The sequence below is a fragment of the Dendropsophus ebraccatus genome, chromosome 10 (genome assembly GCF_027789765.1).
Source record: "Dendropsophus ebraccatus isolate aDenEbr1 chromosome 10, aDenEbr1.pat, whole genome shotgun sequence".
Taxonomy (NCBI): domain Eukaryota; kingdom Metazoa; phylum Chordata; class Amphibia; order Anura; family Hylidae; genus Dendropsophus; species Dendropsophus ebraccatus.
The window spans coordinates 29,014,728-29,030,686 of record NC_091463.1 but is presented as its reverse complement, the minus strand read 5'-3'; the positions used below and the strand labels follow the sequence as shown (position 1 = coordinate 29,030,686).

The 15,959-nt window shown below is 43.8% G+C and overlaps 2 protein-coding genes across 2 annotated transcripts in view; one reads left to right on the top strand and one right to left on the bottom strand.

Annotated features, from left to right (window-relative positions):
- Positions 1 to 15,008, bottom strand: part of RPL35 (ribosomal protein L35) — a 446,139-nt gene extending 431,131 nt beyond the window's left edge. The window contains exon 1 of the mRNA XM_069986391.1: positions 15,003 to 15,008. Within this exon, the coding sequence (XP_069842492.1) occupies positions 15,003 to 15,005 (3 nt within the window). The 5' untranslated portion in view covers positions 15,006 to 15,008. The remainder of the gene's footprint in view (positions 1 to 15,002) is intronic.
- Positions 1 to 15,959, top strand: part of NR6A1 (nuclear receptor subfamily 6 group A member 1) — a 186,147-nt gene that overhangs the window by 16,147 nt on the left and 154,041 nt on the right. The window lies entirely within an intron of this gene.

Here is a 15,959-nt window from a genome sequence, read left to right as displayed (position 1 = left end):
TGCCTAGCCTTGGTAACCCTTGTCTTTTATGTCGTTATACTGTTTGACTTACAGGGGCCACCCTGGTGTTTCCCTATTTAGGTCCCAAAGCTCGCAACAGAGTGAGGACCTGAGGGACTACGTATCAGGGTGGTTTGGTGCTCTCCCCCCTAGGAGGCACCCCTTGGCAACGGGCTTCCTTCTCTGGAGAGAGGGATATCCCGTGTTTTGAGACTCGTAACTGAGGCTCCACGGACCCCTTTTTTGCATATTCAAGTGATTGTTGTGTTTTCAGGGGTCAATCGAGCAAAATGCTAAAGCTAGTAGTATAAGTGATAACACTTTATTAATAAGTAATCTTAATCTTGGGGTGATATATTTATTTAAAAACTGTTTTCTGATATTGGTATACCTCTTTAGTTCCTCTCATTCTGCTTAATGGGATTAAAGTCACCGTATTCCAAAAAAACCCTTTTACCTAGGTAACTGTAAAAACCAATTGACAAACCATGTGGTGGTTGTTGAGGTGGCCACATTGGATATTTAAAAAAACTACCTTAAAGAAATATAATTTTTATGGATTTTATGTATATTTACGGATAGGGAATGTTGACTCAGGGCATGTTCATCGGTGAGGAATTTCAAGCGGGGTTCACGCTGCAGGAAATTCTGCTAGTCCCATTGATTCAATGGGATTTCTCAAGCTCCATCCGCCATTCACCCAAAGAATTGACATGTCAATTTTTTGGGGCAGACAGGGGTTGAGCATGAGAAATCCAATTTAATCAAAGGCAGAACTTCAAGTGGAGTCCGCGGTGTGAACCCCGCTTGAAATTCCTCACAGTTTCCGTTGTGTAAACATACGCTAATACTAATTATGCTGAGATGTCCCTTGGCTGATCTTTACCATAGAATTGTTCCACAATGTGTGAACATGGCCATAGAGTTTTTTTCCTTTTTAGGGAATTGTACACATCACTGTTGATAACTATCTCATACACATCACTTTGTACAGTACTTATAGACATCTATTTCACCATACTGTACTTCCACAATGTAACATCTTGCCGCCGGCCTATTTTACAGAATCAGAATTGTGGGACCCTTCATGTCATGCAACATTAGACTCCGTATATTGTATCACCAGGCAGAGAGAGTTATAAATAAAGTTAAATTTTTCAAAAGTTTGCCTACGGAGAAAGATGCATGCGTTGCTACCATTTCAAGGTCCAAATTCACGCAAGACCACAAGAGTCAAGGCCTTTAACGCCGTGGTCTGAACACTTTAGAACACTCCATACTACTAAAATGTCAGAACATATGGAACTGAATTATTAAAAGCCATTTCCATTCTCGAGCGCCACACAATATTGTTATACGTGGACAAAAGGTTTTGTGCAGAGTGCGGGTGAAGTATGCTCAGAGGGTGCCTGGATCTAGATAATACTGTTTAACTATAAACATAGACAATAGAAGCCGCTAACATGTAATCTCTCTCAGGTGCTGTATATGTTGTAAGTATCCAAAGCTAGTCATTGTTCCCAAAGTTTTCGAAAGAGCGGGTCAAAAAGTTCACTGTAGCGGCTTGTATAAGTACATCGTAATAACGGGTAATATTGTCTGACAGATGGGATCATCAAGTTCTGCTATGTGCGACACTGAAATTTTTTTATGTGGATGAGAATCCCGAGCATTGTGCGTCATAAAAGTGGCGTCTGTAAATGTCAACATGGAGAATAGAAATTCCAGGAGCCGATAAGTCCCATTTGCATCATAATGTCGCCAATATTATTATAAAAAGGGCATTTGGTTGTCGTGCCTTGTATAAATTTATCAGAAACTGCAAAGTGTTGTGCGCTTTATCTGTAGTTGGAGCTATTTAAAAGGGTTGTCCAGCGAAAGTCTTTTTTTTTTTTTTTTCTTTCAAATCAACTGGTGTCAGAAAGTTTTATATAGATTTGTAATTTACTTCTATAAAAAAATCTAAAGTCTTCCCATATGTATTAGCTGCTGTATGTCCTGCAAGAAATGTTTTATTTTCAGTCCGACACAGTGCTCTCTGCTGACATCTCTGGCCGAGACAGGAATTGTCCAGAGCAGGAGAGGTTTTCTATGGGGATTCATAGAAAACCGAGACAGATATGTCAGCAGAGAGCACTGTGTCAGACTGAAAATAAAACAACATTTCCTGCAGGACATACAGCAGCTAATAAATGTAGGAGTAAATTACAAATCTATATAACTTTTTCTAACGCCCTCAATGTATTGCAATTAAAAGGGCATGAACTGTGCGTGGCAAGGGTATGTTCACACTGAAGCATAGGCTAGGAATTAAAGAGGACATTTTTCTGAGGAAAGTTTCCTTATCTTGAGTTGGCATAGAATTCAAGTGGAAAGTTCTAATTCAAAACCCCAATGACTTTCTTTAGCGGAATTAAAGGGGTTATCCAGCGCTACAAAAACATGGCCACTTTCCCCCTCTCTTGTCTCCAGATTGGGTGGGGTTTTGAAACTCAGTTCCATTGAAGTAAATGGAGCTTAATTGCAAACCACACCTGAACTGGAGACAACAGTAGGGGGAAAAGTGGCCATGTTTTTGTAGTGCTGGATAACCCCTTTAAAAAGCAGTTCCATGGTGGAACATTTCGCACATAAATTTCACTGCGTGAACAACAGAGCAGAAATCCCAATGAACACAATAGGATATTGCTCTGTACATATTTTACAGGTGGAATTTCAACATATGCTTACAATTAAGGGTATGTTCACACTGAGCAAATGGGGCGGAATTCAAGTGGAATTTCAAAATATGCTTAAAATTAAGGGTATGTTCACACTGAGCAAATAGGGCGGAACTCTCCGCAGCAGAACCCCGCCTGCTTCCATTTCAGGCCGCGTCTCTATGGGAAGGCACCTTCGCTCAAAGAATTGGCATGTCAATTCTTTGAGTGGAGAGTGATGGTGCGCAAGCCCTCCCATAGAGACACCATCTGACACTGAAACAGGCGGGGTTCTGCTGTGGAGAGTTCCGCCCCATTTGCTCAGTGTGAACATACCCTTATTTTTAAGCATATTTTGAAATTCCACCTGAATTCCACCCCATTTGCTCAGTGTGAACAAACCCTAAAGGTGGATTCACACTACAGAATTCTCGTGGATAAACTCTGCGGAATTCCGTCGGCTGTCCGCGCACATGGCCGCGCGCCTTTCCGCCGGCTCCATAGACACCATTCTATGGGCCGGCGTATTTCGCTATCCACCGAAAGAAGTGACATGTCACTTCTTTCGGCGGTTAGTGGAATACGCCGGCCCATAGAATAATGTCTATGGAGCCGGCGGAAAGGCGCGTGGCCGTGCGCGCGGACAGGCGACGGAATTCCGCAGATATTATCCGCGAGAATTCCTCAATGTGAACCCACCCTAACAGCAAAATCTGCTTGAAAGGATAGATAGATGTAACCAGTGCTGCATTTTTATGGTTGACTAATAGAAGAATGGTTGGTTACACCACCTTGTTGGGTCTTCTAGTAGTTTACAGTTGTCTTGGAGTAAATGTGTATATTCTTTTAAAGAGTTAAAGAAGTACTTAAAGTTTAGCATTTTAGTCTAAATCATGCACACTTGTCGTACGACACTGGGTCATGTGTCAGACCCATAGAAGTTGGAAAAAAAAAATCACTAGCGTATCCCTTTGGTGTCAGAAACCTCTTTTAGGCTATGTTCAAAAATAGTATTTTCATCAGCCATTTGGTCAGTCTTTTTTTCCACCAAAACCAGCAGTGGATTGAAAACACAGAAACCGTGCAAATCTTTCCATTATAATATTGCCCTGTCAGTTCCACTCCTGATTTTTGTTGAAAAAGTACTGACACAGCTTAAAAAAAAAGTACTCATCAGCTACTGGTTTATTCTTTTCAGTCTGACAGTGCTCTCTGCTGCCACCTCTGTCCGTGTCAGGTTTTCTATGGGGACTTGCTACTAGTCGGGACAGTTCCTGTCATGGACACAAGAAACAAAATGAAATAATAGTAGCTGAATTATATATATTTTGGCTGACAAGCTGCATGTGAATGATCCCCAGGGAGTAGCATAGAGCAGCCCTGTTAGGTTTAGTTATCACTGTGAGGACCACTGCTTCAGGGAGTGAGTGGCCCCAGTAAAAGTTTCAGGAAAAAACGTTCTGTAATCCGTAATACAATGTGTACACTAATGTAGTAGTATCAAGAAGTCATCGCTCTTCTGTTCTTTCACATTAAACAATGCTGTGTGTTTACTCGTATCACTCAGTGAAATGTTCTATATGCTACATTGACTCAAATGTCAAGTGTTTTTAGATAAAATTAATACAATGCAAGTATCGTAAAAACTAATCACCTTTCCAAATACTCCGGTGAAGGCCTCCTGATAATGCATTCTCATCCTGTTATTCCCATTGTGAGCTTTCTTCTTTGATACGTGAGGTCATTTTGTGTGTCAGGCTCACAGTGAGTATATCTGTATTTAAATTAAAATTTATGTACATTATAGTTATATGTATAGTTTAGAGATGAGCGATCCTGGAGCATGCTCAAGTCCATCCGAACCCGATCGTTCGGCATTTGATTAGCGGTGGCTGCTGAACTTGGATAAAGCCCTAAGGCTATGTGGAAATCATGGATATAGTCATTGGCTGTATCCATGTTTTCAAAACAACCTTAGAGCGTTATCCAAGTTTAGCAGCCCCAGCTAATCAAATACCGAACGTTCGGGTTGACTCGAACCCGAACCCGGTTCGCTCATCTCTAGTATAGATGTATAGCGACTTCATGTCACAGTGAGTTATATAGGACTCATGCACCATACCCTGTGGTGGTTGTATTGTTGCCCCTGCAGCTTTGCTTCGCTTTCTGTAGCATCGTTCCTCACCCAGCATCACATTGGTTGTGATATTATAGGTGGAGGCATACTTTAAAGGGGGATTCCAGATCATTTTTTTTTCTATTTGACTGTGTTCAGGCTTAAAAAAAATTATATTTGCCTTCCTTGTTCCCCCACCACTGCTGCTGTCGTCTTGTCAGATCCACACTATGATACTGTTGGCCCATCAGTCCTGGAAGACCCCATTCATTTCTTAACTTTCTATTAATGTTTTTAAAGTTTATTGCTTGCTCCTAGTGCGGCCTAGTTACTAAAGTGTAAGAGAAGTCACTTCTGCCTTATTGGTCATATAAACTGTACATGTATGGGTATAAAGCACAAGGAAGAAGCAAATCCTTTATGCTCAGGTTTTTGCCTTCTGATTTTGCTTTTAGCAATGATCAATAAAAAATGACATTGTAAAATAATCATTAAACCTTTCTCCTTTTGTGCCTGGAAGGCTCTAGATTAAACTGCTCCATGGGGAGCCGAGGCCTCGCACGTGCCTTGGTAATATAATTAACACTCTAAATTCTGAGCCAGATCTTATTCAGGACAACAATGAGAGTCTTGATCTGATCATATATGTATATAATATACATTATAATCCATAGATAACCAATTACTAATAGTCCACTCATCACTCATTTATTACATGTCAACATTTTATTTTCTGTGTCGTACCTTTATGAATTTATTAAAAAAGGTTATCCCACAAAGGAAAAAAAATCTGAACTGCTAATTTCTTTAACTTAATGCAAAAAACACAGCTCTAATCTAATTTTTAGAACACAGCACAGTCTAATTTTTAGTTTTTAGCCTCTTTACTCTCTCTCCCCATTGACCCTCAAGCATCTGCATCCGCCATTAGTTCATAGCATTATAGCTACTTGCAGCACTGCCCCCTAGTTGCCATAGCTCAGTTCCCTTGCCATCTTACCCTGACCTGTGTAGAAAATAGTCCTCTGATCTTTACGCTATAAGGGTGGGTTCATACTACGGAATTCTCGCGGATAATGTCTGCGGAATTCCGCAGTATGTCCGCGCACCTTTCCGCAGGCTCCATAGACACCATTCTATGGGCCGGCGTTTTCCGCTATCTGCCGAAATAAGTGACATGTCACTTCTTTCCGCGGGTAGCGGAATACGCCGGCTCATAGAATGGTGTCTATGGAGCCGGCGGAAAGGCGCGCGGACAGCCGACGGAATTCCGCGGAGTTTATCCGCGAGAATTCCGTAGTGTGAACCCACCCTAAATGATCACTTGTGAAGACAGACAAGATTAGAGTGTTTGTGGGCAGGTGAATACAGTGACTGCTTGTCAGGGGAGGAGAATGGAATTGTACATTACCTGTTTCTACTCTGACAGGTAGAGAAAGTAAGGGCCCTATTACACGGAGCGTCCCGGTTTGGCTGATTATCGTTTCGTGTAATAGAAACAACGATCAGCTGATGAAACGATCATCGGCTGATCGGTAACTCTCATCCTGTGATTGGCTGAGTGGCCTGTTGACAGGACGCTCAGACGCTGCTGCCGCCAGGACCGGTGAGCTTTGGAGCACTGGAGAGCAGGAGAGGTAAGGTATCAGGTATTTGTGTAAGGGCTGCATGGACATTGCTAGCGATGTCCATGCAGCCCTTGATGCCCGATTATGGGGCCATCTAATAGGTCCAGTAAACGGGTGCCAATCTAGCACATCGCCGCTTGTTTGCTAAAATGATAGGGCTGTGTTCATCCCCTGTAATAGGACCCTAAGTTGGTTGTTGATGGATCAATCTGTAGTATAGGCAACTGCTGTGTGTGTCTGTCTAATGCTGCCCGATATATACATAAGGTGGACACAGAATTCAATAAGAAGAGAAACTGGAAGGGGATATTTCCAGTGGTTCTGTCATTATTTTACATAGGCCTCCAATACGTAAGATGGATGATGGTGATTCGTTTGAATAGCCACCATGTAATCGCACATTTCTTCTGCATCAGTAGCCGATCCCTGTGGGTTAGGGAAGCGGAACCCATGGTGGTCAGGCCAACATTAATTTTAAACTCTATTCTTTGCCATTTATTTATTTTCTTGCCTATAATAATTTTCTAACCTTTTAGTTCTAATTTTATTTTTGTGATTAATATTTAAAAATTTAAAAATGTGATAAATTATTTATTTAAAAATTTCAGTAAAAGGGACTGCCATCCCTGTGTTGTTGTAGCTGCATTAACACATGTGCGAAAAAACAATTACCTAGTTAATGGGCACACGATTGCTTTACATCTGGCCTCCACCAAGTATCTACTACCAAAACAAATCCACACACACAGCATTGATTTCACATCTGACTTATCCATGACATCCCAACGATGCGTTAAGGTGGAAACATCCCTTGAAGATGCTCCTATGTTGGGTGCATTTTTTTCTCTGAATGCTGCTAATGTACGTGTTCTTGTTCCCCAATTGCATAGCCGGTACTCTGTGGTTCAATATAAGATGTGCTATATTTTCTGAGCCAGTCTGGTATCCCCATGCTACTCTTCCTGCCCTATTGTTTTTTTTTTTACTGAAATGTTAAGTAAGAAACTGCAACTGCAGCTGCATCTCCCTCCTCCCTGTTTTATATATTCTGAGCGTTCTGCACAACATTTAGAGACATACTTTATTTACCCCATGGACATAGAAAATAATAGACTTGAGCTAACCCACTGACTTCTGTAGGAGAGTTTTCTAGACATGCTCTTTGACCTGTGCAGAGATTATTGTTCAGAGAGGCAAGTATGGTGGGTAGAGAAGAGCAAATCATTCAAGCTTCGTTTGATCTGCTCTCCGCTTATCAAGCCACCGGCCTTTCAGTGCTGCTCTGCTCCCTGCTACTCCTCCCAGAATGCCTAGAAAAGCTGGATCCAATTGTTTCCCAGGATTGGATCCAGCTTTTCCCCGGCACCCTGGTGGCGCAGCAGGGAGCGGAACAGTGCTGAAAGGCCCATTGTTTGGTAAGAGGAGTGCAGATTAAATGAATTGCTTTGCTTTGTTTACATGAGCAATTCGCTCATCTCTAATGGTGAGATTTGACAATCACTATAGTGAGTGTCTAGTGCAGGGGTCCTCAACTGGCGGACCGCGGTCCGAACCCGGACCGCGGAGGCCAGCTGTCCGGACCCCTGGTCAGACCTCCTAACCGCCCCGGATCCTGTCCGTCCCGGGAGTTAAGAGGTCCCGCTCCCCACCGCACTGCCTCCCGCCCCATAGGCGTACTGTCCTTAGATGTCAGTATGCCTGTGGGGCTGGGGGCAGTGTCGGTCCGGCCCCCGGCTGATACGCGCTCTCTGGGGATGTCCCGGGGATTCCCCAGCAGAGCGCGCACCACAGACCTCAGTGTACGCTCCCGGAAGTGCAGGCCGGCGGCGTACGCTGAGGTCACTGATGCGCGCTCTGCTGGGGAATCCCCGGGACATCCCCAGAGAGCGCGTATCAGCCGGGGGCCGGACCGACGGGAAGAGAAGAAGACAGCCGCAGCGGGGAACGAGGTGCTAGGTGAGTTGTTTTTGATATTTTTTTTTTTTCTGTCTGGGGGGCATCTACAAGGGGAGAGCGCACAGGTGGACTATATACTACAGGGGGGACCTCACAGGGGGCTATATACTACTTAGGGGGCTATATACTACTGGGGGGAGCGCACAGGGGGCTATATACTACAGGGGGGACCTCACAGGGGGCTATATACTACAGGGGGGACCTCACAGGGGGCTATATAATACAGGGGGGACCTCACAGGGGGCTATATACTACTGAGGGGGCTATATACTACTGGGGGGAGCGCACAGGGGGCTATATACTACAGGGGGGACCTCACAGGGGGCTATATACTACTGAGGGGGCTATATACTACTGGGGGGAGCGCACAGGGGGCTATATACTACAGGGGGGACCTCACAGGGGGCTATATACTACTGAGGGGGCTATATACTACTGGGGGGAGCGCACAGGTGGACTATATACTACAAGGGGGACCTCACAGGGGGCTATATACTACTTAGGGGGCTATATACTACTGGGGGGAGCGCACAGGGGGCTATATACTACAGGGGGGACCTCACAGGGGGCTATATACTACAGGGGGGACCTCACAGGGGGCTATATAATACAGGGGGGACCTCACAGGGGGCTATATACTACTGAGGGGGCTATATACTACTGGGGGGAGCGCACAGGGGGCTATATACTACAGGGGGGACCTCACAGGGGGCTATATACTACTGAGGGGGCTATATACTACTGGGGGGAGCGCACAGGTGGACTATATACTACAGGGGGGACCTCACAGGGGGCTATATACTACTGAGGGGGCTATATACTACTGAGGGAAGCGCACAGGGGGCTATATACTACAGGGGGGACCTCACAGGGGGCTATATACTACTGAGGGGGCTATATACTACTGGGGGGGAGCGCACAGGGGGCTATATACTACAGGGGGGACCTCACAGGGGGCTATATACTACTGAGGGGGCTATATACTACTGGTGGGAGCTCACAGGGGGCTATATACTACTGGGCTATATACTACTGGGGGACATCGCACAGGGGGCTATATACTACAGGGGGATAGCGCACAGGGGGGCTATATACTACTGAGGGAAGCGCACAGGGGGCTATATACTACAGGGGGGACCTCACAGGGGGCTATATACTACTGAGGGGGCTATATACTACTGGGGGGGAGCGCACAGGGGGCTATATACTACAGGGGGGACCTCACAGGGGGCTATATACTACTGAGGGGGCTATATACTACTGGTGGGAGCTCACAGGGGGCTATATACTACTGGGCTATATACTACTGGGGGACATCGCACAGGGGGCTATATACTACAGGGGGATAGCACACAGGGGGGCTATATACTACTGGGGGGAGCTCACAGGGGGCTATATTCTACAGGGGGAGAGCGCACGGGGAGGCTATATACTACTGGGGGGAGCTCACAGGGGGCTATATACTACAGGGGGAGAGCGCACAGGGGGGCTATATACTACTGGGGGAGCAACAGGGGGCTATATACTACTGAAGGAGAGCGCACAGGGGGGGCTATATACTACCAGGGCAGTCACCCCCTTTGTACCTAATATCAAAGGCCTGGTGAGAGAGAAAAAAAAAATGCCAATTTTCCCGCTAATAAGCAGCAATTCTGTATATAAATAGTTGAACGTTTGTGACAAAGTAACAAAACACGTTTCCTACTGATGTTCAGCTCGGACCTTCACCTGACAATAGACCCCGGTAAGTGGACCTTCACTAAAAGTTGTTGAGTACCCCTGGTCTAGTGTATTCCATCTTCTCTATGTAATGGTGTCACCTTTAACTATAATCCTGTCTGTGATGATAAGGAGGAAATTGCTGAGATGTTTTCTCTACTGACCAGAAGGTTAGTTTATTATTACGAGTGGCCAGAATAAAAACTTCAACATTTCAAGAATATTTTAAACTATGGATTTAGGGCCCATCCCTTTGCTTTGGTGCTCCAGGGGTCTTGAAACAGTGTGAAGTATAGAGTAGATGACGATGGATTAATAGTATCCTTATAGCATACAACACACATGTAAACAATATAACCCCCCCTTCCCCTTCCCCCCTTGCAAAAGATCAGCATCCAGAGGGGCCTAATCTTAACGGAATTTTTATTGGAAAGTTTGGCCACATCTGCAGCTTATTTCTATTTAGTAAACAGTTTCAGCCATGACTGGAAGCAGCATCAGTGATTATATCCTATGTTACTGTGTAGCCGACCAGCCTGATGCATTTTGGGTGGAATCACCTCTCATGACATCATTGCAATATGACTAAAGCCCCTAGTACACGGGGCGGTCAGCAGGAGCAAGTGAGTGCCGACCTGTCATGCCAGCGCTCACTTGCTCCTCATTCCCTGCTTAATGCCGGAGATATTATATGCACAGACAGTGAGCGGGTAAGAGCATGCTGGGGTGGGGGGGGGGGTGTTAGCCCATAGAAGATAGCGACAGTCTGCTGCAGAAGATCGTTGCTAACATGTTAAAAGCCATTGAAAAATGGCGGCTTATTGTTTCCATTTATTACACAAAGCTTTCTGTAATAGGGCCTTAAGGGTCAGTCCCTCCGAAATGTATCCGATGCACAAAGCTGGTCTATTCCACGCAAAAGTATATATGATTGGACAATGGAACATATAGAGTCACAATTAGACTTTTTTTCTGTCAATGGCTACATTGGCCTCTACTTCATCTTTCCAACGTAGAGCCGAAACGTGATGTGATGCAACTCATGCTCAGCTTTTTCTTCCACTGTGAAAAAAGAGCATCATTTAACCATCTATCTGTACCGATGTGTAGTTCTGAGAGCAACAATTGTTTCTGGATCATAGACCCCCTCCTAACAGTCCATATGTTTCATAAGAAAACACCAGCCTGAATTTTTTGTATGACTTTCAGGGCAAGATGTGTTCTATAGAAGCATATACAAATATCATGTTACATGACAATTTCCAGTTTCGTTCATAGTAATTCAGTCACTGTGGCTTTTATTATATGTATACTGGCGCCAGGCTGGAGCAATATGTTACATGGCTTTACAGATGGTGGCCAGTCATTAATATCCTCTTGCAAAGTATCCACAGGTCGGAATTCCTGCGTGGGTGGCTCATACCTTCTCTTTTGTTCCATTTGATACAGTCCCAAATGAGTCTGTTTAGTCAGTCGGTAAAGTGTCTCAAGTATCTGATAAGTGTGCCTGGACTCATCAGGCGTGTCCTTGGCCATCTGTGAACAAAAACTAAAGGCAGGGTTTTGGAGGTCTGTGCCTCTGAACTATGTATAGGGCTGTATGGACTCCTGTAGAATTTCTGGCATGTAAGAGACCTGTTGATAGAACGCATCATTGGGATTTTTTCATTTCAGAAAGCGGTTTCGATCAATAGTTTTTTGTTTTTTTTTGAAGAGACAACATTGCAACACATCAAAAATATAATCTTGTTAATAGCAACCAGAGTTCAGTTTAGATTTTTTTTTTATGGAGTATTAAAAGAAAATGCAAAAAGTGAGACCAGGGAAATGAGAGCTGAAACCCTCCAGACTTTTTTTTTTTTTTTTGGGGGGGGGATGAGATACGGTTTAAATGTTTTCTTTATGCCATATAAAGTACCTGACGGGGTGGAGTAGGACACAATAATAATAAAGAACTAAACTTTCTGTGCCATACACCGCTCTTTCTGAGTGTGTGTAATTTATGATGCTTGTTGGCCGATCGCTCACTGCTGTCATGTTTATAAATAATCTGCCATCAGATTACACGAACAATCTAATGATTGCTTTTGTTGAACTGTGCGATAGTTTGCGTAAATGAGCGATAATCTAGGAGATTGAGGAGTCTAATGCGGCCTTTAGACAATGCTGTATGAAGACGCTTCAGTATCTTCCCTTGAGTGAGACTTGGGCATGCTTGAGCCGGATCGCTCGGCATTTGATTACTGGTGGCTGTAGAAGTTGGATGCAGCCCTAAGGAGTCTTGGAAAATATAGATACAGCTTTTGGCTGTACTTCCTTGGGCTGCATCCAGCTTAGTCAGCCAAAGATATTAAAATCATGCCCCTTTTCAGCCAAGCCGTGCCTTTCCTGACTCAAGGGGCTATCCAGCATTACAAACATATAGCTATTTCTAGAAACGGCGCCACCTCTGTCCTCAGGTTGTGTGTGTGGTATTGCACCTCTGACCTGTACACTTCAATTGAACTGAGCTACAATTCAACAGGAAACTTGGGACCAGAGAAGCTCTGTTTCTGGAAGAAAGCAGCTATGGTTTTGTAGTCCTGGATAACCAGGATTTGGAATGGACCTGGAGATGCGGCCCAAAAATCCTTATGGATAAGACCCTCCCAAAGACCTTTAAAATGTATGTGGGGTTGGATTTGTTAAAAAATTTCACCAAAACGTGAATTTCTTTATTGTCTCCCAAGGGTAGGGGGGTACTTCTACGTTTGTTCCGTGGCTCGTTGTTCTCAGTGAAGACCCTTGCTTTGTACAGCCACTGCTCCTAACTATTCTCAAAATAGAATCATGGACCAGCAATTGTCCCTCCAGATCCTTGAAAATGTTGCTTAAATTTGGTGCATCCTCTAGTGTTGTGCGCCCCTGTCGGTACAGGCTTGCAGTTCTGGACATGTTTTTTTCTTTATTAGAAGTAAATGTATCTTTTTTTCTAATAATGGACAGCTCCTTTAAGAACATTGAATATGACATGATTGCTGATGTGTACCCTTGTAATACAGTTATAAAAGGCTATCTGCGATCATTGATTTGCTGATTCCAATTTCTTGCTTTCACAAAGCCTCCCATTATAAGGCTCTTATACCGTTGATAGATTCATACACTTATAGACTTGCACAGTATATGAATCAATGTTGGGCTGCGAAAGGTCAGAAATTCTGAAGCTGGTAACCTGTCACGTATGATTTATGACCTCAATAAATGTCAACTCTCATTAGCGTTACGCTTTACCCAATAAAAATAAGCTTGCTATATTTTATCAACAGGTCCGGCCCGTTACGTTTATCGGAGAAGTCTACGGAGTGCATTGACACAGTATGGATATTGTATATACTCTAAAGTAGCATGCAGGGGCAGGTGCTCCTCCCAGCTCTCTTTTGTAATTAGCATTTGTTCCTTTGACTGGAGGGGGGTGTATTAGCAGACCGGCGTGTGTCAGGGTCAGGAGTGCTACAGATGTGTGGGTGGAGCTGGAAGCGTGCCCGGGCGACAGGCTAAACTCACAATGCACGCTGATATTGTTTGAATGGGATTTCAGGACTGAGCTGCTGAGGACAGCACAATGATGACACCCACAGAGCTGCCAAGATGATGATCGGTGAGGTTACTGTACCTTTTATTTCCCCGATATAAAGACTAATGCTATTTATCTGTAATCAGTGCAAAATATGGAGTGTTACTAATACATTGTAAGGAAGCTCTGGCTTTATTCTCCTGGGTTTGGCTGGTCTGACGGCTTCATTCAGAATATTGCCGGCCTGTATTGGGGTTGAAGTCTTTGGCGGTTTTATATATAAAGGTTATTTGTTATGGTATTTTTGTAGCCCCCTCTTGAATTAATCCTGTGTACATCTTCTTGGAGCTTTTGGCTCTTAAAATGGATCAGTGCAAAGATTACACAAGGCGAAGAAGGTGAGCGGGTCAAGGACGTGTGCCTGGAGGGGGCTGTTTGTTTCCGCTCTAGACCCACACTGGCTTAATTACAGATGTCCACTAATATTTCTGCAGCTGAGCTTTTTCATGGCCATAGGACCTTGCAAGGCTTGTGATGGTGGTGGTGGGGGGTTTACAAGGTCAGCATTTCTAAATGATTGGAGAGAAGTGGAATGTTTATTGGTTGCATGTCATGTTTTGAATTTTTGAAATTGTATTTAAAAAAAAAATAATATAGCGTACTGGTTAAAATGAATATTAGCTGCTTTTTGCATTTTTGTTCTGTGGAAGGCCAATACACTAAATTTATCAGGCCATGCTCCCTCAATGGATGAAAAATCTGTTGCGGATTCTGTGGCAGTCCGAGGCATGCACTCAGGTTTATTCTTTGGATTTTAGATTGCTATGCTTCAGATTTTGATATAAATTCACGTGTTGTATTAGCAACAAAATCGATTTGATGTAACAAATTTGTAGTGCCAACATGGCCTTATAGGTGGGCATAAATGTTCAATACCTGTTGGTGTGTTGAGCAAGCGGTTATCTCTACCAGCTTTCCCATACTCATGAACGTTCAGGACGGGTGAGGATAAGTGTAAGCCATAAAAATCTAACACACCTGACCCTTCTCTCTTGACAATGTCTAGGAAGGTCAAGAGGCCATCATACACATTAGCAGGTCTATCCAACTCTAGTCTAAAGGTCATTTTAGATGGCCTGATATAGGGCCATCTATGGAAGCAGCGAGATTGCAGTGCCCTCTGAAGGCACGGTCGGCCATGCTGCTGGGATGCATGGGTGGTCTCTGGGTTGTTCACGCTGGCATTTGAGTATATCGATATTGGGGACGCATCCTGTTTACACAAGGACATGTGCAGCCAATAGCAATATATTTTAGCGTGGCACTTTGACCATTATCGCCCAAAAAAGCATTTCTAACAATGCTCCTTGACGATAATCAGCCAATGTAAAATTGTCATAAAGGCGCCCATACACCTTCAATTACTAAGCAATCTCTCCCAAAATCCCCATACACATGAACGTTTGGCTGTGTCCCCTGTGGGGGGAGCTAAACCTCATCTGGAGAGCTCTGGCACTGGGTTATTCCTCCGAGAACAAAAAGGGTGGGCTTCAAAAATCCAGCATGCCCAACCCATCTCTCCACCAACATCTGTCAGTAAGTCTGGAGGTTCCTATACACCTTTTGCTAAAGACACCCCAACATACTTTAGTATAAAATGTGTTTGGGCACCTTAAGGCTCTCTTGAGATACATCAGGGCTAGACCTCCCTAATGTACACCTTTTAGATGCATGTTACAACCCACCAAAAAGGACACTCATTGACTAGACTAGAATCTCCATATACACATGCCAGGCTGAGCAGCTGTGTATTTTAAATGGACAAAGTAAAGAAAGCCACTGTCAGACTCCTCCAGTGGCAGCTTATTGCTCTGAGATCAAAAGTTTGAGCCACATAGAAATCAGCGGGCCAACATGTAATACGTTTAGCCGATCTTGCAGAAATTAGGATTTTAACAACTTTTGGGTCCTATTAGACAAAGCAATTTTTATCAATTAATAAACTATCACAATAATATCACGATAATCGGCTCGTGTAAACACAGCGAACGATTATGTGAAGAGCGAGAAATTGTTCATTTTGATCTTTGAACACGTTCTCTAATCGTTGTTGGTCGTTCGATAAAAATGTGCAGATCACTTCGTGTAAACAGTCTTTCACCGATTTACCCCATGTGTGATGCCTAAGCGATCTTAAAACGATCGCAATAACGAATTCTCCAAACGATATATAATTTAGTCTAAATAATGCTGATAATATAAAAAAAACCCACATCTTTACTTCAAAA